General features: G+C 39.9%; 1 protein-coding gene across 1 annotated transcript; it reads right to left on the reverse strand.

Annotated features, from left to right (window-relative positions):
- Positions 1–3770: 3770 nt before the first annotated feature.
- On the reverse strand, positions 3771–14761 carry ERCC4 (ERCC excision repair 4, endonuclease catalytic subunit; the record flags this gene model as incomplete). The annotated part of the gene is made up of 11 exons (XM_079542915.1): positions 3771–4504; positions 4898–5010; positions 5522–5614; positions 5831–6422; positions 7387–7497; positions 8077–8205; positions 8530–8710; positions 9661–9868; positions 11184–11379; positions 13946–14126; positions 14588–14761. The coding sequence occupies 11 exons, from the start codon at positions 14759–14761 to the stop codon at positions 3771–3773; spliced, it is 2712 nt and encodes a 903-aa protein (XP_079399041.1).
- Positions 14762–22803: the final 8042 nt, after the last annotated feature.

Genomic DNA, 22803 nt, shown 5'->3' on the forward strand with positions numbered 1-22803 from the left:
GTAGGAGATGAAGGTTCTCCTTAATTCCTTGTTGGAGACTGGGGAGTCCATGACCTGCTTGTCCCAGGTAGCAATGAAGACTTTTTCCCCAGGGGTTCAAATATCTCTTGGCCATCTTTTTTTGTTAAAGCATTTTTGTTTGCTATAATGAAAGCTTGGAAGAAGAACCGTTCAAAATGTAAAAATAGCAAAATGTGGGGAGGCTGCCATTCATTTTGTAAGTCAGAGCTTGTGACTAAAGTATGCTGCTTAGCAACAAATGGGGGAAATCTGAAGGTGGTCACGTCGTTTTGCGCTCCCTGAAAAGTAATTATTCATGTTCTTCCTCCTACCTTTTAAGCACCATCCTTTTCATGTCCCTTTTCTGCTTGGGATGAGAACTATGTGGCTGGTTGAGTTGTGCAACCTAGTTTTATCATCAGCAATACTTGTGCTGCTGCAGCTGTGATTCAGCTGGAAAGCTCCAGCTCAGATTTCAGCTCTCTCCCATAATGCTGCACACAATGTGTATTTGTCCTTATGGACCAAGGCTTAAATGTGTGTGGAGCTGTTGAAGGGAATCCAGAGGAGAGTCCTGAAGATGATCAGAGGGCTGGAGCACCTTTCCTATGAAGATAGGCCAAAGGAACTGGACTTACAGGAAGGGAATCAACTTTTTACATGGGTAGACAGCGATAGACAAGGGGGAATGGTTTTAAACCAAAAGAAGAGAGATTTAGATTGGATACTGGGGAATTTCTTTACGCAGAAGGTGGGGTGCTGGAACAGGCTGCCCAGAGAGGCTGGGGGCGCTCCGTCCCTGGAGGTGCTCGAGGAAGGCCAGGCTGGATGGGGCCCTGGGCAGCCTGGTGTAGTGCCAGATCTGGTGGCTGCCTGCCTGTGGCAGGGGGTTGGAACATGGTGATCCCTGGGGTCCTTTCCTACCCAAGCCATTCTGTGTTTCTGTATGTGGCCGTTCATGAAACTCATACCTCAGTCTCAGTGAGCACCACTCACCAACTCTTGCCTTAATTCCCCCTCTGTGACTTCTCACACCCTGATCACCTGATTTGACTTTTCATGTCTTTTTGCAAGATTTCTAAGAGCACAAGGTAGCTTTTCTTTCTAGTTTTGATTTTCTATAGGAAATTACTTGTACTCCAGGTTGAAATTTTTTAAATAAATATTACTTCTTAACTATTCTTGGTTTGGGGAAGTTAGGAAGCTGGAAAGTTCCTGTTCATTTCCTTTGAAAAAATGTGATAATTGTCTTTCCTAACTGAGAGTGCTCCCCCCAGTCTGGTTAGAATCCAAGATTCAGGTTTTGGATTAAAGCTTTTAACAATTTTTATCTTGAGCAAACAAACACCCCCACAACAAACATAAATTTGAAAGCAGTTAATATAGCTGGCACTAGAAATACAGAAAAGGTCTTTTTGAAGATTTATTTTGCTGTGGTTCGGGAACTGCTGAGACAACAGGGGCAAGTGAGATGCTTCCTTGGCTTTTGTAGCTAAGTATTGCAACTGTCACCACAAGTGGGAACGGATCCAGATAACTTAGACACAGAAACTACGAGGTAACCTACCCTGTGCAAAATAACCTTTGGCAATAGAAGCTGCCTTTGTTACAAGGAGATTCTGGTTTTGTTGTTATTCTAGAAGAAACACCAAGCTAGCAAAGCCTGGGACAAAGTGTAAACACAAGCACTTTGGTAACGTAACATACTCATCCACAAAGCATATAGAAGCTAAAGATTTCACATATTGACTTTTATTTTTAAATAAAAAAGCACAAAATTAAGAGTCAAGCAATGACAAGATACAGAAAATTCATTACTTTTGGTGAAAGAAAGCTAAAGAACACGGCAAGGTCAGAGAATGCATCCAAAGGATTTTCTTCATTTTCCCATGTTTTTTTTGGCTGCACGTAGGTGAAGTGTGACACCTTGGCTTTGTTACTTCAACTTCAGGTGGTTTCATGACGTGAGACATCTCCCACCTTTCTTAACAGTTACTATTGCTTCAGAAGGACAAACTACTAACGTGCATTCAGAGATTATTATAACCTAGACTGTAACCAAACCTCGTAAAGATATCCAGACAAAAGAAGGAAAGCCACACAACAGTAACTGCAGTGTATATTAAAGAAAAACACTGAATAGAAAACACTAGAAAATAGTTACAAAAATTCTGCTAAAACAACATTGATTAAATAATATATACATATATTATTTGATTGCACTGCATGACTGACTTTGATCTAGCATATAATGCAGCAAAGGCATTACAACATCTTCACATAACCTTTATTTTCACCTTACACAAACCTAAGGAAAAAAAATACTGGCAAAGCTGACGTGGAATCCTGTGTGTCAGAACTGTCAAAACCAGCAAAAATCCCAGTTTGTTTCAGATCTTAGTGAAGTACGTGTTTCCAAATGTTCAAATCCACTTTTTTGAGCCAAGTTCCTTAGGACACACATCTAGGACAATTATATTTGTCGTTCAGCTTTCTGGTATCCTAGCACCACTGTTCAGGCATTCTCTATGCAGAACATTTCTGGCCTTATTGCTCTGAATAACCAAATGCCTCACGGAAGGACTTTTATACCAAGTGAAAAAAGCAGCACGTCCAGCAATAGAAATCCTAATCTTAGCTACACACTAAAACCAAAAATGTTCTGATCTCAGTACAGGGAAATCAGAAGCAAGAGGTATGTAGGGTTAGAATAATTTATTTTTTAAATTAATGAATTCTAATTTTGTTATGGATCTTCTTATTGGTGAAATTTGCATCTGCAGAAAAAAACGATCATTTTCAAAATCTCACAGCTCAGACCGTAAATTAACAAGTTAGTAACTTATATTTCAAATGCACAGCAAACCATTAAATCTGAAATTGCACATATGGTCTTTACTGAGCCCGAACAGAAAACTAATAACTTCTTGTTTAATTATGAGAGCACATAAATCTGTCATTAAAATTTTAAAGTATACACATGCAAGTCTTTACAGGTAATAGTTTGTAAACAGCTAATGTGAATACATTAGCATGTAGTGAGAGATTGGTAATGATCAATCTTTTTGGCAATTGCAGTTTGCTGCACGGCTGTCACATCACAGCCAAGTGGTTTTTAACAACGTAAGCATTCATAAACTATCAAAATAATCCTATTTCCTCTCTGCTTTATGCTGCACCAAATGCTAAGGTATCTTCTAAATAACACCAACTTTACTGAATTCACTGACAGATGTTCTACTTAAGACATAAAAATACAAGTGCAATAGGATATGGAAAGACAACAATATTGGAAGAACCGTTAATACTTTTGGAAAGCCTTACCTAGAAAGCCATCACATCATATGAGAGAAGACACCTCTGTCCTAAAAGAATAGTCCCAATGGTAAACCTATATTTTACTTTCAAGTAAATGAGGTGAAAGAGCTTTTAGCTTTAAGAAGGCATACCTTTCAAAAGGAAACATCTCTATCAGTAAGACTTAGCATTTACCTTTTATGGGTTTGATGAAGAATTTAGTTCATTCAGTGTTGTTATAAAATTTGTTAAAGTGCTATAGAAATAAAAATCATTTGCATTTCTGGATTAAAAATTTTCCTCATGAAACCTGCCTTCAGTAATAACTAGCTCAGATATTAAACCTGATGGAACAGCATTAGCAGGAAACAGCTGCTTATTTTAGAGGGCATTTCTTAAAACATTTCACGTACCTTGCCACAGGACCCTGCAAGAAAAGCTTATCTACAACATATGCTGGTCAGTCCCATTAGTCATCTTTTGTTTTTTTCTTTAGATATTGCCTCCTTGTAGGTCATGTGAATAAAGTCAAAGAGTTGTGTGGCATTGGCAGCATTGCCCAAAATTTCACAGAGTTTGTCCTTTGACAGTGTCACCAGCTCAGCAATGCTTTTCACATGGTTCATTAAGGCGTGGCAGTTTTTTGCATTAACACCTGGCATTTTTAATAGGAAGTCCTGAGGACCAGGGTTATACTTGTCTGACTCAGGAAGAGTTTCAGAATCTGCTGTGACCGCCATTGCCGTTTCTGCGTCAGGCTGTGGGCGGTTTTGTTTTAACTCTTCAAACAGTTCAGCAGTAGCGTGGGGTGAGGGGCACCACAGGATACGTAACTTGGGGAAATGGAGTGTGAGAAGGGTCAGTTTAGAAGTAACGTCACTACTGGAAATCTCCTGGCGCAGGGACCCTTGTGGAATCAAGGAGAAAGGTTTGTTAGGATCAAATTCAATCAGAAGAATTGGCCGCTTATAGTAACGTGACATAGAAATGCACTGCGTGTACAATCTTCCATTATTTAAGGAACCAATGAGATCGCTGATACTTTTCCGCTCGACACAGATATCAGGAGTTAAAATGTAATCTCCAACTTCCAAAGTAACAGGCTCAATGTCAATGCCACGACGATGAATCAGTGAAGGAAGCTCACTACGAAATTCCCGCATGTCCACTATTACAGTCTGTTGGGCAGATGTCTGTGCCTGTCCACCTGAAGAGCAAAACAAATAGTTAACCTCTACTCATGACCTCCAACTCTACCTTCTCTGAAGCGCATTCCATAATGGAAGCACTGTTTTTATTTCTCTCCATCTCACTACAGGCAGTGCTGGTCTCATAATCCACAGGCTGTCCAGAAATAGTCCAGATGTTATCTCATCTTGATGGTAAAACACTAATTAAGCTATAGTTCCTTTTCAAAGGAAAACGTAATTCATTGTTCTTTCACAGACAAGACTGAGAGATGGACTAGGGCAGACACTATTTGTTCCCCATCAGGACTGCAGAATCGGTGTTCCTCAGTCACCCACCCACATGTTTGGATGATGTTCAACCACAGAAGGCTACAGGTCTTTTTCACAGCTTAACTTTGGGAACTGCTCACCTGCTTTGCGTGTGTCAGTGGAAGCAGAGGCAGGCTTAACATCTCTTACTAGGTCTAGGTTTGTCTCATCTCTTCCTTCTCTTTCTTCAGGAACAACCATACTGGCCCTTTCTCTAAGGATTCACAAACCAAGAATCACTAAAAACTGCAGTTAAATGTCAATAGATTAATATACATTAATATTGTTCAGCAAGATGCAAAATTACGTAGAGCTGAATGCTAATTGAAAACCTGCAATCCAGATTCTAGACTTTTATTCTCAATTTTTAGCACTTCCAAGTGTCTTTTTATTTTTAGAACTTTTTAGAGCATATGAAACAAAAGAACTAATTACTAGAACTAGAAGTATAAGCTGGTGAGAAGTCAACGTCAAAGAAAATTATTGTTTTGTTCCTGAATACTACTTAAGTTATGAAAACCTTAGAAATATCTTACAAGAGTGTTAGCTGCAGACAAAAAAACAGTTTCCAATATGAAATTCATAGACAATTAAGTAAAAATACCAGTTGTGTTGAGTAGCTTATTTAAAGTCTTCTCATGGTTAAAAACTTCACCATTTAAAATACAAGCACGTAAGGAAACGATGTGAAAAGTTAGTAATGTAGATATTAAACTAATTGTTACCGAATTAGTTTTTCAAAGGCCTCCTTCTCTTTTCTCAGGGCTGTGAGATAGCGCTGTTCTTCTGTTGAGCTTCCATAGATGAGGAAATAAACCCTACAGGTTTGGAGGGAAAAAAAGATGACATTTAAAATTAGTAACTGCCTGAAAAACGTATATCCCATTTTCCCTCATTTATCAACATCATCTGTTCTTACTGAAACTTTGGGGTTCAACCAGAGTGCATTGCCAGAAGTGTGCAATAGATTTTATTTTTCTTTTAAGATAAAAATTTGACCAACTACGTTCTCGACTAGCACCAAGTCAACTTGCCTCAGAGGCTTCCCGGGTCTGCTTGCCTTGTAGATTTCCAGCTGCCGAACAAAAGTTAGCTCTGCATCATACAGTACAACATATCTTGGCTCTACTTCATGCAGCACTCGAGTGAGAGCATAGGGATCACTGCAGCCCTGCAGCGGATGAATAATTGTGAGTGGGTTTTTGAAAATACCATAGTAAGAATCTGAGGGTAAGTTCACAGGGAAATCTTCAGGAACGGTCTCTTCAACACTGCCTTCTTGGCTTCCATTTAATTCCTTGTTGTCCTCCACATCCAACTCCTCTCTGTTTTCCTCCTCAGTTTTCCCTATCATTTGGACTATAGTTTGGTCATGCTGTTTTTTGTGTTTGTTTTGTTTTGAACAAGTAGGGAGTTTGGCTTTTTTGGCTTGAGGTCCCATGTCTGGTCTGGCATTTCCTTTGGACTTGACCACTTTTCTGTCCTTAATCCACACTTCTCCGGCTTTCTCATCCTTTCCAAGTGTTTTATTATACAGTCTCATTAAAAAGGCTTCTGCCCCATCGGTTATGTATTCCCTGAGCTGTGCACAAGCTCGGTCATCACTGGCACAAATAAGAACTTGCCCTGCAGTCAAGAAACAACATCATGTTTGCAATCTTGTAATGTTGTAATACACCGTAATTCCTTTTACCCAGCCACAAGACATCTCGAGCAAATAAAGTATTTTTAATGATCCTAGAAGCATGCCTGCCAAATGCCTTTACACTTGGTGGTCACAGTTGCTGTGGACTTAGAGGAAGTCTGAATTACACCACATTTTGTACCAAACTAGATCAGAGAAGGTTAATGGAAGTTCAGCATTCCTTATTCTCACACCACCTAAATCAGTTCTTTTCTTTTAACCATTTGAAAGAAAGCAGAGGTACTATATACTGAAGCAGACAACTTTTATGTAAAATAAATAAATAAACAAATTCTTTTTTAATGCAGAATAAGACCACTTAATTGGGACTGCTCTAGTTTTCAGCCTCTGTCATCTTTGTCACGGATTCTAAAAAATACATGTTTCACACAGTATTACTGACAGCTGTGGGCCCTAAATAACAATTCTCTGCTAGCTGACTCAGATAAACTCCTACAGCACTAGGTGAGAGAGCCAGTTCTTATCCACAGCCAGAACACTGTGGGTGGGAGAAAAGAGCACTTTTTTATCCTCACAATTTCCTAAAATAAAACTTGGTGAAATTTAAGGGGATTAAAAAAATCCTGTAACAGGAAAAGCACAAAAGGAGTTAGAAACACACTGGGTAAGAGATAATAGTGAGACAACTATGGAATTGTTATGGAGATTAGGTGCCAGCCCAAGGTTACAGTGGTAGAGAAGTCATCTGGTTCCATCAAATGGAAGCACAAACACAAACCACTGGTGGCCACCTTCAGCTTTTGGTTTGATTCTGTTCTGGAAAAAGTCACATTTTAATGTGTAAAGTTTTTGTAGTAGCTTTACAACCAAATACTTCTACATAAACACTTTAAGTTCACAAATTACTATATTTAAAACTATTAAAATAATTTAATATCCTCTCACCTGGACCACCGAGGTCTTCACTGTTCTTATTCTCATTTTCAATCTCATTCAGTACCTCTCTCAAAGCTTCCCATTTTGGGTTACTTTCTAGAACCAATTCCCTTTTCAGTTCTGAAACAAAATACAATTGAACATAGCAGCTCTTACAAGACAAAATACTCTTCATAACTTTAAATTAATGGTTCAATGTCATAGCATGATAGCTGTTGGCAAGCACAATAATCAATAGCCTACATATGCAACTTGTTATACTGGTGGGGCTCAAGAACACTCATTAAAATTATTAACATTTAAAATAGGGAAAAATGCTTTAATGAAACAAAAAGTTGAAGTGTTCACTTGTCCTTCAATTCTGAAATTCTTGAATATGTATCTATGTATTTTAAATTAAAATAATGGCAGCTTCTCATCCCTTTAAATGAAATGAAGAAGATCAAATTAAATACTTATGCAATTCAAGAACAATCCCATACAAGCTCTCCTAATGATTAGGCGAGTAAGGTGAGAAGAATCTTTCTGGCTTTTATTACATACTTTTTGAGCAAAGATTGTGCCTTGATGTCTTACGTTGCTGATTTAGTCTAGAGCTGTGTAAGACCCATGTATTGATAACCACAGCACAAGTAAGAATATGCAGACTGTTCAAAATCATGTGACACTCTCCAATTTAAAATTAGGAATGATGAGTACCATTTTCCTTCTTTACATCTCTGTTTTCAGAGACTTTGCCTTTCTGATTCAGTTTCTCATCTGCAGTGCGATAAACTCTGGCTCGAGCATTTACAAACATGGAAGTACTGGAGTCAAGAAACAGCCAACCTAAAGACAAAAGGAAAATGACATATGAAATGTACATGCTTCAGACCTTTCCAAGAGCCCACGTCTCTTATCCGGATTAGCTGCACAACCTGCACTACCTGCTCACTAACTACTAGCTGAACCAAAGGCTGAAATACAATACAAATCTCACACTTAAGTAACAGCAGTTATGTGGGCAGATGAAAGCATTATGCGTCAATAAAAACCTACGTCCTTATGGCCAGTTATATAAAACCTAACTGGATACCTTCGTGTGTTTGGGAATGTTGATTAGAAGAATCAGCAGCTCACTACTTCATGCATTAACTTGTATTCAGTGCTTACCTGAATTCTCACCAAAAGCTTTTTCACTTGCTTTCAGTGACTCCAGAAGATTAAGGAAAGTGACACAATCATACTGAGTTAGATACTGTAGCAAAGTACGCAGAATCTTCAAATCCTGGACCAAAGATTTTGTCTTAGCTCCGAGTTGATGCCAAAGAGGATCTAAATAGTGACGTATTGTCTAGAAATATAAATTGGAAAGTTCAAGACATCAAATATCTACTATACTAATCAAGGTAGGAATGCCTTTAAAAAAAAAATCAAACACCTGTAATATAGATTTTTTTTTAACATAAAAAATTCAAAAATTCAAAAAACTTAGGCTGTTTAACAATTAGCAGTTATATATAATTTAATGTGCTCAGTACATATCTTCTTTCCCGTATTTTATTTAAAATTTGGTACTATAAATATTAATATATATGTATTCAAATATATATATAAAAATATAATATACATATTCTGTATTTATATTTAATATTCTATACACATATGCATAAATATATATTTCATTGGCCTCTGCCCATAGTATTTAAGATTGTTTAGGTAAAGTAGAAGTCATTGTAATGTCATTTAATTTTTAACAGAAGATGAATACAATGCAGAAATGCCTTCAGATTTTCTAAAGTACACAACATTTCGTGTCAAAATGAGATTACAGTTAATAGGCAAATGTTGAAATGTATGATTTTACTCTACAGAAAGTATACATAAGTATGCAGACCTGCCAGTAACGCCATCACACACACAGTTAATTCAAATATACGATGGTTAAAAATACAACAGCTGCATGCATGTGTGTGTTATCTGTTATAGATCATGCTTCATCTAATAAAGAAAATAGAAAATGCTGGTAGGAAATTCAAGAGAAAAATTGGGCACGGAAAGAAGGTGAGAATACGGCATACCCACCTCTGTTATTATAGCATCAATCAGAATGTTTTTGATGTAGGAACTTGCCAAATGAAGTAAGAACAATGAGGACAATTCACCAAAAATCCTACTGGCAAACTGTAACATCACCTGCTGGTAATTTCATTATTTTACAATGTTTTTGTTTGCACACCAAACTGTTTGAGGATTTAAAAGGAATCCCTTTACAAGACGTAGCAAAACAATCAAAATGATTACCTTGTCAAAAGCTTTACCAAGAGCATTTTCTAAAGATAGATCTTCTACTTCAAGAGCTGGATTGTAACGCTTCAGTTCTCTCAGACATGCATTCAAAATGTCCAGGATTGAGGTCTGGATAGCAAGCATACTAGGGGTCATTGACACGTGTATTTCCACCACTTCAGGTTTATGCTTCTCTAAAAATGAGTTCACTGCTATATGAAATCTACAAGGAAAACAGCTTATTAATATTTACATAAATGCTTGACACCATAATTCAAAAAAATTCATACAAACAAAAGTTACAACTGACTTAAGTGTAAACAAGCTAAATGCAAATCAAAACTCTACAGAGGCAAAGACTACAGTCTTGATGAATAGTCTCATAAACCACCTGATGATTCCCCAACTACGACTTGTTTTCATCCTCATCATATGAGCCCACAGCACTGGTGACTGATCCCCAGAGAATTACTGCACTAGATTCCACATCATTACTGCAGGTAACAAATCCTAAAGTAAAAACAAAAGATGTCGTAAAGAGGAAACTGTAATGGTCTCATAAACCCTTTGGACTCACATGGATCTGCTGGCAAACACTGTGATATCCTTAGCTTTGAATAACAAGCAGCAGGCCCTTGGCTATAGGGGCTGTGTTGTAACAGTGAAGCCATTGCTATGTGGGTGCTAGCTGATTTTAACAGAAGACTACAGAGAAGAACACTACTACCCTCAGGTCTCTCCATAGCTCAGAAGCCAAGGAAGAAAATTCAGAGTTTGTGTTCAACGTTTCCTACCCTGGCTATGTCCATTTCTATTTCTCTGTAATGCTAAAAGGAAAACTTAAAATTCTGAGTTCACAGTGCAGAGCATGAGAACACGAGATGGTGTGAAACACATTCTAGACTGGACAGAAGGAGCAGTTATGCATACCCCCTGCCCAAGGCACTGATGGCTGATCAGCTGAACTGACCAACTCCGTCTGCGCTACTGCTCCTGAAAGACTGAATGCATGCCACAGGCTTGGCAACTTAGTTTCCAACAGTTATCTCGAAATCTTCCTCATAGATTACATACGTATAGAGGAAGATTACAAAAAAAAACAACCAACAACTGATCAAACACAAACCAATAAAACACAGAGATAATCATGGAGCTTCTTCACGATTGGAAACAAATCCTCCCGTGCATGGCAGCACTGCAAGACAGTATTCCTGTTACTTCATGGCTTCAAGACGACCTTCAACAAATTACACTTTTCTTAAACTATTACAAATATCACTATCTACTATGATTTCTACTGGCTAGAAGGATGGTTATACTGTAAGGTTCTGCTTCTTATAGATTTAACTTGAGTCTATTCTCAAAAATACCTCGAGAAATTTAACATCTTTAATATAACTTCTGCCAATAAATGAGTGAAATGAGCTTGTGAATACAAATACAGATTAGCAGTGTGACTACATAAAATTCATTCTGTTAGAAGTCCATGGTAGCAATCACAGTAATTTTAAGTTCAGTGTAGTAAAGAGGTACCTTACCTTGGCCACAGGTAAAGTTTCCTGACAAAAAGGTTTCTCATCACTCTTTCCACTTGGCAAAAACCAGTGTTAAATGCAACCGCATTATCTGTAAAAGCTTTAATGAAGCCTTCCTTGTTTTTTTGGCGATAAAGTCGCAGTATAAATGATTCCTGACAAGACTCAATGATTCTATGTGCTTTGTATACCAAGACACCTGGGAAAATAAATGGTGTTCAAGTTAAAAAATAGTAAAGAAAGACTGAATAAGTTATATATTTTCCTCAAGTTTGTCTTACTGTTCTGCTTCTGTTAAAGTACAATTTCAGTCTTCTAAAATGATGTCAAACAAACTTACAGGAGTTCATAAAATAGCAGTTTAAAGCTGTTCCCCTTTGTCCTATCGCTGCTTGCCCGCATAAAAAAGTCAGTCCCTCTCCTGAAACCTAGCAACTCCTTGTTTTCGGTACCACAGAGCCTCCCAGTTACAGAGCTGGGTTAATGATGATCCTTAGCAAAAAAATCCTGTGCTCAAGTAGCAGGACTCAGTAGCTTCCACAGTGCTTCATTCTTCAAACAAAACTTGGACTTGGGACTTTCAAAGGGAGGAAGACTGAATGCAAGATGTAACGCAGTATCACCACAGAGCAAGTTTGATATCTGAACTCTTTTGTTACAGAAGTTCTGTAATCATAGACTTGTTGAATATGTTTCTTTGATTATCAAAAAACTTGAACTATTCTCAAAGAACTTTTGAAAACATTTTCTGTGCTATTTCCCATCCTTCTGATATTGATATTCACAATTGTGGACAGAAAGGATTTCCAATTCAACTGCTACACCAGCAACTTTATTCAGGGCTATGAGCATTGGGAAATAACTATCATATGCATTTTAGCATACAGAGAAATGAAATGATAGTGAAACTGCCTTAAGCCTTTCAGGCAAACACTTTTGGGATTTATATTTCACTCAGCCAAGACTTGTTAAACCCAAGGCTTACAGCATGCTGTGTTTTTCCCACTCTCCCCCTGTGAGGAGAGGCCTACCTGATATTTCTTATCTGTTCACAGCTTCCATTAATAAACATAATAATATAATAAACATTATATTATTATATAATATCACATTATATAACATAACATTATATTATTATATAATCATTATATAACAATATAATAAACAGATAATAAACATCTTCCTAAAATGGAAGCTAAAGACATCAAACAGTAAAGCTCTCATTGCATGCCTCAGTAAGCTGACAGACGTAAAATGAGTCTAACTTTTATAACAACTTTCTTCATTCATTTTGACATGCTGCATCTCTTTGAAACACTTTACTGTATTTTTTTTCCTACGTTAATCGCCCAAGAAACAAATTTCTGCTGACTTTGCAGCGTCTGACATACAGGCGGTATGTTTCTGACAGAAGCACGTTTCAGCTAAAGCTGCTGTCACACTGACCTCTGGTGGCACTACGGGGAGTGCGACAACTCTAGGTCACAGAATGGCCAGGGTTGGAAGGGACCTCAAGGAACACTAATCTCCAACCCCCCTGCTAGATGCAGGGCCACCAACCTCCACATTTAATATTAGACCAGGCTGCCCAGAGCCTCATCCAACCTGGCCTTGAACACCTCCGGGGATGGGGCATCCACAGGTCATTTCAGGTCAGGAGGCTCTTGATTTTTTAAGTCTAATGTGTTTCTTCTTTTCATCCACACAGAACCCAAAGTAGGGTGTCTCAAAACTTTACTTTTTTTTTTTAACCTAGAAATAACAGAACAGAACGTGGTGTCCTCTGGCTGTAGCATGAAAACTGTTTTAAAAGTTTCACAGATTAGAACATCTCATACACTGACTAAATGAGAATTTCTGAAGCAAAAACTTACACACATATTAGCATTCAATACTCAGTCACATTCAGCCATTATTAAAATGTTAACATTCGATAACACTGAAATATTCCTGTATACCTGGCTCTTAATATCTGTTTTACTAGCTCTGTGGGCTTTAAGAGGGCTTCCACCTTACACAAGAATATAAAGACAAGCAGGGAAAGAAAGGGAACAGAACATGGGAAAACAAGCATGCACAAGTTCTATACAACAACAGGAGGTCTCAAGGTATTTCTAAAAATCTTTAGAACATTGTTATTTAATAATAGAAAGCATGTAAGGTGTTACAAGAGGAACATTAGTTAGGTACTGTTATTTTACTTGATGGGAAAAGTTGTCATGAGGAATTCACTGAAGCAAAAAACTGCATGCTTATCAACCACACACACTAGCAATCAGTTTCAATCACAGGCTGTGTTCTGAGAGTATTCTAGATGCTATTTCACCAGGCGCAGACAATTTTTCTACTTGGGAAGCGATGCAGGCAGTGTGAATGCTTCTGTTTCTTACATCAATGGCAATTTAACCAGTGATTGTTTTCCAAGTGGTTACTGATATCAAAATCCATACGGATGCATTATCCACTATCTAAAAGGAATGTGAGTGTTGTGTGATTAAACAAAGCAAACAAGTGTGACCTCTTGCAAGGACCTGCTTTAGCAGGGGATTGGACTCCATGATCTCTTGAAATCTCCTCCAGCCCCTGTGATTCTGTGACGACCATTAGAAGAAAAAAGGAAGGAGCTACATATTTGTGCCTTTCACCTAAGCCTTCTTAAAGAAATAATTCTTTAACCTGAACACCATTAATAGGACTCTATACAGAGTTAAGCTTTATGTATTTTTCAACAGAACAGCCATCCATTTATTTCAGTAAGCTCTCACCAGTGATGAGGTTTGCAGGAATTCTGTCGGTAAGGAAGTCGACCACGAGGATTCTGCTGGTTGCAAAGAGAACCCCCCCTTGCGTGTAGAACTCATAGCGGGCACTGCTGGGGATCTCGTTGGTGACGCGCCGAGGAAGGTGCACAACTCCATCCGACCGCAGCTGGTCAATGAAGTACTCCTACAGCAGGCACGATGAGAACACAGAACTTCATTACAGATGTGAAGAGAATCTCAATTACACGCGTTCCATTTATTTGGAAAAACGGCCCCAAACCAATTGAAAACACGGCAGCGTGAGATGCTACCCACAGAGAGCTGTGATTCCGCTTCTTGTGGCTATAGCGGTTAAGCCTTGTTGGGGTGACAGCCCCGCACATTCGCAGTAGCAGACACAAGGGCCGTAAATTGGAACTTTTGGCAGCCAGTTCTCCCCTGCGTCATTACAGTACTTACAGCACTTCTGAAGAGCACGGGCGATTTTAATACCGCCTTACAGGCGGTAAGAATCGGGAAGGAAGCGCCGCTGCCAAAGGCAGCTACGGCAGGGCGGCCACGGCGCCGAACTTCACCTCGAAGTCCGCAGCCCCTGCCGGTTCCGGCCCGCCCCGCTCCCTGCGGAACGCACGGAGTCGCGCTTACCTCCTCGGCGGCGCTCGTGTTCAGCACCAGCACCAGGCTGGCGGGCTCGCAGTAAAGGCGGAGGAAGCGCAACAGCAAGCGATCGATGCCGAGCCCGCGGGCGCAGACCACGAGCCCGTCCTGATGGAACAGGTCCAGGAAGATCTGGCTCTCGTGCTCCAGCAGCGCCGCCATCGCCGCCCCGCGACCGTTGCGGCAGCGCCTGCGCGCGAGCCGAGCGCCCGCGCCCGGAGCTGCGAGGCGAGCGGCGCTCGGCGGCGCCCTCTGCCGGGCGGAGCGCGCGGTCCTCCCGCCTGGAGCGCGGCCCCCTCACGCGGAGCGGCAGCGGCGGTGCCGGTGCCGGTGCCGGTGCCGGTGCCCCGCGTCCTGCCCTGCTCGGCCCAGGCAGGAGCCGCCGGTGTGGAAAAGGAGGTGGGGCGGGGACTCAGCTGTCCTCAAACCGCCCCCGGGCGCTCCCAGTGAGGTGAGCTGAGCCCCTTGCTTTCTCTTACAATGAGGTCGGTGTACTGACTGCAGATGTGAGACCTGGGAGTCGTTCGAGTTTGTAATACCAATTATCCATGTTTAGTTACTACTTACTTACGTTCCTTAAACAACAAAGGCGGACTGAAGCCCGGCCCGCGTTCCCGCGCACGGAGCCGCACCTCAGCGCGTGCCCGGCCGCTCGGCATGGCGTGGGAAGGGCTCCGTAGTGCTGAGGGACTTCAGAGCCGCTTCCCGGTCGGCTGTAAATTAAGGGAACTCCTCAGGAGCACCCCAGAATTCAGGTGGGTGAAGGACAGAGAAACTTGTCTCCGACCTTCGTTAAAGACACAGAACTTTCTGGGTCTCTGGCAGGAAGTACTGTGCAGGCTCAGCGGGGTGATGGTGGGCCGGCCCTGCCCGCCTCCGTCCCTGCCGAGCGGCACGTGCTCCGAACCTCTGCTCCGCTCCGTGGAAGGGCTGTTAACTCCCACTACGTTCCCCAGTACTTGGTTGTTTTCCTGCTGAACGCGAGCCGGCAGCGTGCCCAGGTGACCAACCAGGCCCAGGCCATCCCGGTGGTGGCACTCGGCGCCGCGCTCAGCCCTGCGCCCCGCACTGCCGTGAGCGGAGCGTCATCCAGACCTGGAGCGTCCGGAGAGGACGCTGCGAGGCTCTGGAGGGGATCGTTAGATCTGTAGGAGGTGAGGCTACTTTCACTGCCTACAAGTGCCTGAAAGGAGGCTGTGCTGAGTCGGGTGGCCTCTGCTCGCAGGTAGCAGCGGTAGGACGAGCTGTGGCTGTAAGCCGTGCCGGGAGGCTCAGGTTGGCTGCTCGGATCCATTTCCTCTGGTGCTGAGGGATCCCTGCGGTCCCTTCCAGCCTTACTGGTTCTTCTGATAAAGTGCCCTTATCAGGTTTCTGGAGTCAGCCGTCTGGTGCAATCCCATAAATACTTGCTGTGTTTTGCTTTGGTGCTCTGCATGTAGGTAGTTGGTTTTTTTTTTCCTTAATGTGGGTAAGGAAAAACGGAGCGCCCAGCCGCTAACATGCTCCTCTGCTCCTTATGGGTTGGGTGAACATTGCTAATGACCATGCACTCTACTATGCGTTAGTTTAAAATCTGCCACTTGGTGGTTTTACTTTAATGTAGGAAAATTTCAAACTATTTTATAAATCATTTTCTTTGTAACATGCAGTACAAATACTCAGCAAAGCATAAAAGTATCTAAAATGGGGATCAAGTGGTGTAAATAAAAATATTGGGACTAATTTTTAGTTTTCTCAAACACTTTATTTCTGAATTTTTACGCAGATACCCGAGCAATTTTGAGTTTGTAAGCCGGATCACATTGTCAGTTACTGTGCCAAGTGCCATCCATTGGTTCTTGTTTATAGCTGGCTGCTAATAAGCATTCAGAGCTCACTTAGGGACATAATAGTATCAGAAAAATAGTATTCCTACTTGGATGGCATTTCATTCTTGTGGCTTCCATGACTCGAGTCAGGAGCTGGACCTGTTTCTCGTGGGTCTCTTCTATCTTAGGATATTGATGATTTTACTGCCCAAATCAAACTTTTACACAATAACATGACAGTTATCATTAACATTCATCACTGTTTTTTTAATGTTTTATGAAAGAGTGTTTCTTTGAGGAATTACAGTATTCTCTAGAGAAGTCCAGGTAATTTAGGATCCAGCCATATCCTTGGCCTGCTACTGCCTACCTGTATTAGAAACAATGTTTTCTGGCAGTAAAAAATAAAATTATATATATAATACTGGAAGCATTTCATTAGCTGGGTTATTTCTGTCTGTTATCCATCTATCCATCTATATTTACTTTAACTAAATACAGTGGGATGTATTTTTTTCTGCTAATGTATTTATTAACCAGTAGAGGGCTGTCATTTGTCAGGGTTATCTTAGAAGAGCAGAAATTAGACCTAAACTCTTACATTCCATTTCTATGTCTTTGTGTGTGCGTGTGTGTGTGAAACATTAAAGTTATATTAGGAAAAAAAATCCTAAGTGTACAAGAAAGAAGTTGTATAGGAACAGGATTACGTATGGTAAGAATCAGGAGTGATGTATAATTTTCTAGTTGGGAAGAACAGGTTAGAAGAAACATACTGAGAGGAATACTTGCTAATATAGCTCTATTTATCAATGAAGACTTGTATTTATTTAAAAAAAACTAGAACTCATTTATATACATATGCAATGAACATTATGAGTAACTGTCAGAGGTTAATTCCACATCAAATGATAAAAGCATACAAAGTGTAGGCTACTTTCAAGCCAATGAATCACATGAGATTGGCGGAGTCTGCTACTCCCAAGAATGCCATTTACTTACGCGTTTAAAAAATGCATTAACTCACCTGTTTTATTCATCAAGTTAATGATATGTGATAGGTAGATTAAGTGTATGGTGGTGCCAGAGAACAAATAACCAGAGGTAGGCTTATTGCTTGTTTTGGTTGTTATGAATGTAATGAAAAAACGAAGACAAACCGACATAAGATATGCTTTTTGGCAACCAATTGTTTTTTAAAATTTTAATTTTGACAACTTATTAATCGTTACTAAAGAAGAGAAAGGCACAAGAAGCCGTAAGTAAGTCATTCATCTGTTCATGTGTGTAGTGACAATGCTCTGGCCTGAGAACTAGCAACAGTTCTTGTGCAATATAGTAATGAACCTTTGTTACTTACAATGTCAAGAGTTGAGGGAGACTCCTTGTGAGAAGAAAACGAATATTTGGGTAAATTCTCCAACGTGTGATGATATCTTCCATCCTGCCATTGTGTTTAAGAGAAGCTCAGTATCTCCAGCTGTGAAAATGTGCCGAGGCTCAGTGCGCCTGGCTTATCCCTTGTGCAGCCTGACCAACAGCGTCAGCTTGGTGAGAAAACCTGCCCCAGCTGTGGGGTGTTGGAAGCCTCCGTTCTGCCATCCACTTAATAAGACAGTGGCAGATTTCACAGAAATCACCCATGTATTCTTGCATTTCTCAATTTCCCACAGAGCTAACTTCATCATAAGTGAAATGGACTACATTTACTGATCTCAAATCCTGTGTGCATTTTGAGGTGTTTTCTCTAGTTAGGTTTATCAGTCAGTCCTTGAACTCACTCACTGGTGAACCTTGAGAGATTAATATTTGTGTCACATTATTAATGTTGGCATTTTTGTTCCTTTCTGAACTTTTATAAAAGCAGCAAGCTGTTGAAGCTTATAATTAAAATACAAGTTTGTTGAAGCAAGTGTCTGAATTAATGCATGGGTTTACTATCCAGTCTCGCAATTTATACATACAGACTTAAATACATAGAAATTTCCTTTTTGAGAAAAACAACAACAAAAATAGAAATTCAGATATGTATCTGTAAATATAAAATAACATTCAAAATTGAAAGAAGTCTTTCATGTCTGGGAGATTAGAAGTCATCTTAAAGGCACATTGGTTCGTGTTCTTGGAACATTCAGTTCTCAGATGGGCACCTTCTGTGATTGATTGCAATAGATTTTTCTCCAGCAGTCTGCATATAGAACATTCTTTACAGATGAAAAAATATTTCTCCTATAAAGAAAAATCTAATTATTCTTTCCCAATGAAGCTATTCTGAAAGTTAATCGTGACATGATTTTGCTGAGTTAACAATGAGCTCTGATTAAAGATTTGATCTGGCTGTGGGCTGATGGATAGGAAATATTAGTAAGGGTAAGTTCAGTTCTCATCCTGGATTAGCTTTGCACAGACTGTGAGACCCCGGAATTACTGACTGCCTCACCTCGATTCCCCTCCTGGCTGTGAGTGCCACATGAGAACAGCAGTTGTGTTTCTTCACTTTGTCTTAAGTGAACTCAGAATTGAACTTCAGCTGTTAATGATTTCCACAGTTGCAAAGCTAAATTGAAAAGTGTAAAGATACATATAGTTTGAAATAAGTGACCTGAACAATCTTGAGTTAGACTTTTCACATGTGTATCTTAGAGAAGTAGCATATGTGATGACTGTGTAGAATATTCCACTTCAATAGTTTATAGGTGTTAAAGTCATGAAATAAGTTGGGATTTCTTTATTGTAGCAATATATAACAGTGACAGATTAAGTGCATTAATGCATTGCATATATTCAACGCTGTCATGTATTTCTAAGGGACATGATTGTATGCACTCAGAAGTCTTAAGCTGTTCAGTTGGTAGCAGGACATCTACACATTAACTACTTTGGCCTGAACAAAAGAAGGAACTGATGATTCAGCTGTTCACCTTTAGAACACAGTGCTCTGCTGGAGCCCTGCCAGCGAAGCAGCCAGTCCTTGTATGGATCTTCTCCAAGATGAACGACGTACCGTGTTGAGATTGGAAATCAGGAGTTTGGAATATGTTGTCGAATAGGTTAAAACAATGGCAGGGCTTTCATTTTAACAGATGAAATCTGGTGGTTGTGGCCGTTCTGCTATCATTGACAGAAGAACTGAATGTTCAGTTCAAGGATGTGTATCTTCTTCCTGAGTTCTTTAGTGCAGCAGAACTACCAGGTCACATTCATTTAGATCACTTTTCTAGGAAAAGAGATTTTTTTTCCAAACAAAGGAAAAGGCACATCTCTGCTTCCACTCTGCCAAGTGCAGCTGGCCTTGTAACTAATTTAAATGGCCATCTGCGACGCTGTCCTACTGTAGTGAGGGAAAAAGGATGGTTAATTGCTTACAAGGAAGAAAAATGTAGTGTCCAATTGCAAGCATAAGGTATAAATGCTGTGCAGTACGATGCCACTGTTCCCTTTTTATTTTGGGCAGTTCAAAGTGAGAAATAGTGCTACCTCCTGTCAGTGTCATATTGCAAGGGAAAGAGTTTGGGGATTTCAGTACGGCCTCTTCTCTCTACTTCATTAATTATTGGCTTTTGTATCCTACTTTGAATGAAAGGTATTTCTGAGAAATATGTCTAGAAAACTAACTTTCTCTTGTAGTTCTTAGTGCTTGGGACATCTCCTGAGCATCAATAAACTTGGACGCGTTTCCTGGGATTGTCGTGCAGTACAGAATCAAAATTGGAATCCAGATCTGTACTTTCATTTCAAATCAATATATCTTTCATGCTCCTTACTTCCAATAACTGTCCAAGAAGTTAGATATGTATCAAATTACCTCTCAGATTTCTTAGTTGTATAGTATTATGAATGTGTGATCTGTTTTATTTTCAATGATGTTTTATATTCAATTTGAAGTAGAGAAGTTTAGTGGGAGTGCTAAGTTGTGGCCTGAAAAAGTGATGGAGCACCTGGTGGGAGGGCAGGGCCAGCCCAGCTCAGGGCCCTCATTTAAGGGCTGGCAGTGGAGGTGAGGGGGTCTCCCTTGAAATTCCTGCATGTCTGAGGCCTTCTACAAGTAAGCAAGTTTTGTGCTTTATTTCTGTGCTCACAGCTGTTGCGTTAGAGCAGATCCTCGCTTGCTGCAGACTAGAACCTTGCTGCTCTGCTGTCATGGCTGTGCTTTCCATCATGTTACAAGAGGAGACTTTTTTTAGAGCCTGTGGAAAATCTCTAATTACAGAGCAGCAGCAATCAATTTGCAGTTAGGACTGAAGCTGGCTCCTTATTTAGACTAGAATAATAATATAATGTCTTTCCTCAGCTCCAAGAGTCCTTTGAGTCACTTTCAAACTTCATGTGCTTTGTTTTATGCTGATGTATGCTTTCCTGGGCAGGTTGTAGGTTAGTCAGATAAAACGTTTTATGTAGCAGTGCTCAAAGATTTCATCAGACTTTTAATCTTTTCTTGAAAATGTAACACACCGCTTGTTTCACTGTTTTCTTGTGAAGAAAACAAGTACATTGCTGCACAGATGTAATCTTTGTATGTTAATGAAGACTTGTATTAAATCACAAACCTTATGGTATTTAAGACTTAAACCATGCCCAGACAGAAAAGTGAGCAGTATTCTAAACATGTAAGTCCACAAAAGTAAAGGTGATGTTAAAGAGGTGTGGATTAAAATAGTGTTTATGAAAATACAGTTTGAAACAGAAACTGAAGCGTGACACAGGACAGGCAGAACTACAGAGCTGTGGTCACAGAGCCTGGGCACATCTCAGGTGGCCTCTTGAGGAAGAGAAGAACCCTGATTTTTTTTTTTTTTTTAATTTTTTTTTTTTTTTTCAGATCCAGACATACAGGATGGAGGATGAAATAGAAAACTGACCCCAGTACTGGTGCAAGAACAAACTAATGGTCTTTCTTTTTTTTTTAAACTGGAATGGAGGCATACATTTCTTGCTTTTTTTTTTTTTTTTTTTTGCTTTTCTTTTTTTTTTTTTTTTTTTGAGGGAGAGAGGCTTCAGTACAGATAGCTGCAGCTGGGTTGGAGACAGGAATGCGTTCTGTGCAGGAAGATACCTGCTTCTGGAAATCTCGAGACACGATTCGTGCTTTCAGATTCTCTGTTGCTGCCTCCCACTCTTCAGCTCTCTGTTTTTGGGTGCTCCCCTCTGTCATCCCAGGAAATCGTGCTCTATTCGCAGTCTGCCTTTCTGGTGCATTTCCTGTGATTGCTTCAGCAATCTCATATGTAGAAGCCTTGCTGAATTCTGCAAAATCAAGTCAACATCCTTGCTGTACTGATGTTACAATTCTTGTGTTTGATAATCAACCTTTTTTTTTTTCCACAGTAACTTTAAAACCAAACATTTGTAGACGAGCGTGTTTAATTGTAGCTTGCTTTGTGTTTGGGCATTTTTTGCTCGGAAAGTGCAGGCAGTGGCTTGGCAGTGTGACAAATGTGGCTTTACATCTGACAATTGCTGTTAAAACATGTTATGATGTTATGATTGTACGGCACAATTATCCACAAGGTTAGCAGTCTGTCACTTCACATTCATGGGGGAAAAAGTGCATTAAAAGTAAAAAAAAAAAAAAAAAAAAAAAAAAAAGGATGAATACAAAAGCAATGAGTTTATGTGAGTGTTTTTATTTGCCTTCTGGTCATCAGGATAACAGCAGTGTAACACTTGCGCTGTGTGCTTTGCTCATGCCTGGCTGGGCTTCTGACTGCCAGCAGTGCAGATAGCAGGTGCTTCCTGACCTTGGTGCGTGGGGTGAGGTTTGGTTGCAGTGGTTTAGAAGGCTCTCATAAAGAAAAGGTAAAAATTCCAAAACAAAGTACTTAGCTGATAAAGTACCTACTATGGATACTAGTTAACTGGAGGTGTAATTTTGCTCCTCCTACAATGAGCTGATTTATTTAAAATCAAATATCTGGTAAGTAAATTTGTTTATACTCCCATGGGTCTGAAATAGAGCTATGGGTCTATAACAAGTGAGGATGTACAATGTAGCCAATTAAAAAAAAAATAAATCCTAATTGCACGAATATGGATGGGCAGAATTGGTAGATAGTCACCTACTTATGGCTTTTAAAAAAAAAGGAATTTATACAAACAACTTTGCAGCTCATTATTGTAAACCTTCAATAAATCCAGGTGTTTGTTGACTTCTGCTTTATGAGACTGTGAGAGGATGTAACTGAAAAAAGTGTATGGTGTTTGATATGCAGCGTACTTCTGCAATGATATTTGGGATGATGTTCATTATGAAAATCACATACCTTAAAGGGAAACACCAGTTCATCAGAAGTTTGGAACAGTGGATTTATGTGTATGGCTTTCACTGTTTTTATTTAAGAACTCAGTATCAAAAATATAACAGGGCAACTCAGAAATGTGTTGAGAGTGACAGGAGCA

The sequence above is a fragment of the Tetrao urogallus genome, assembly GCF_951394365.1.
Source record: "Tetrao urogallus genome assembly, chromosome: 15".
In the NCBI taxonomy this organism is placed as follows: domain Eukaryota; kingdom Metazoa; phylum Chordata; class Aves; order Galliformes; family Phasianidae; genus Tetrao; species Tetrao urogallus.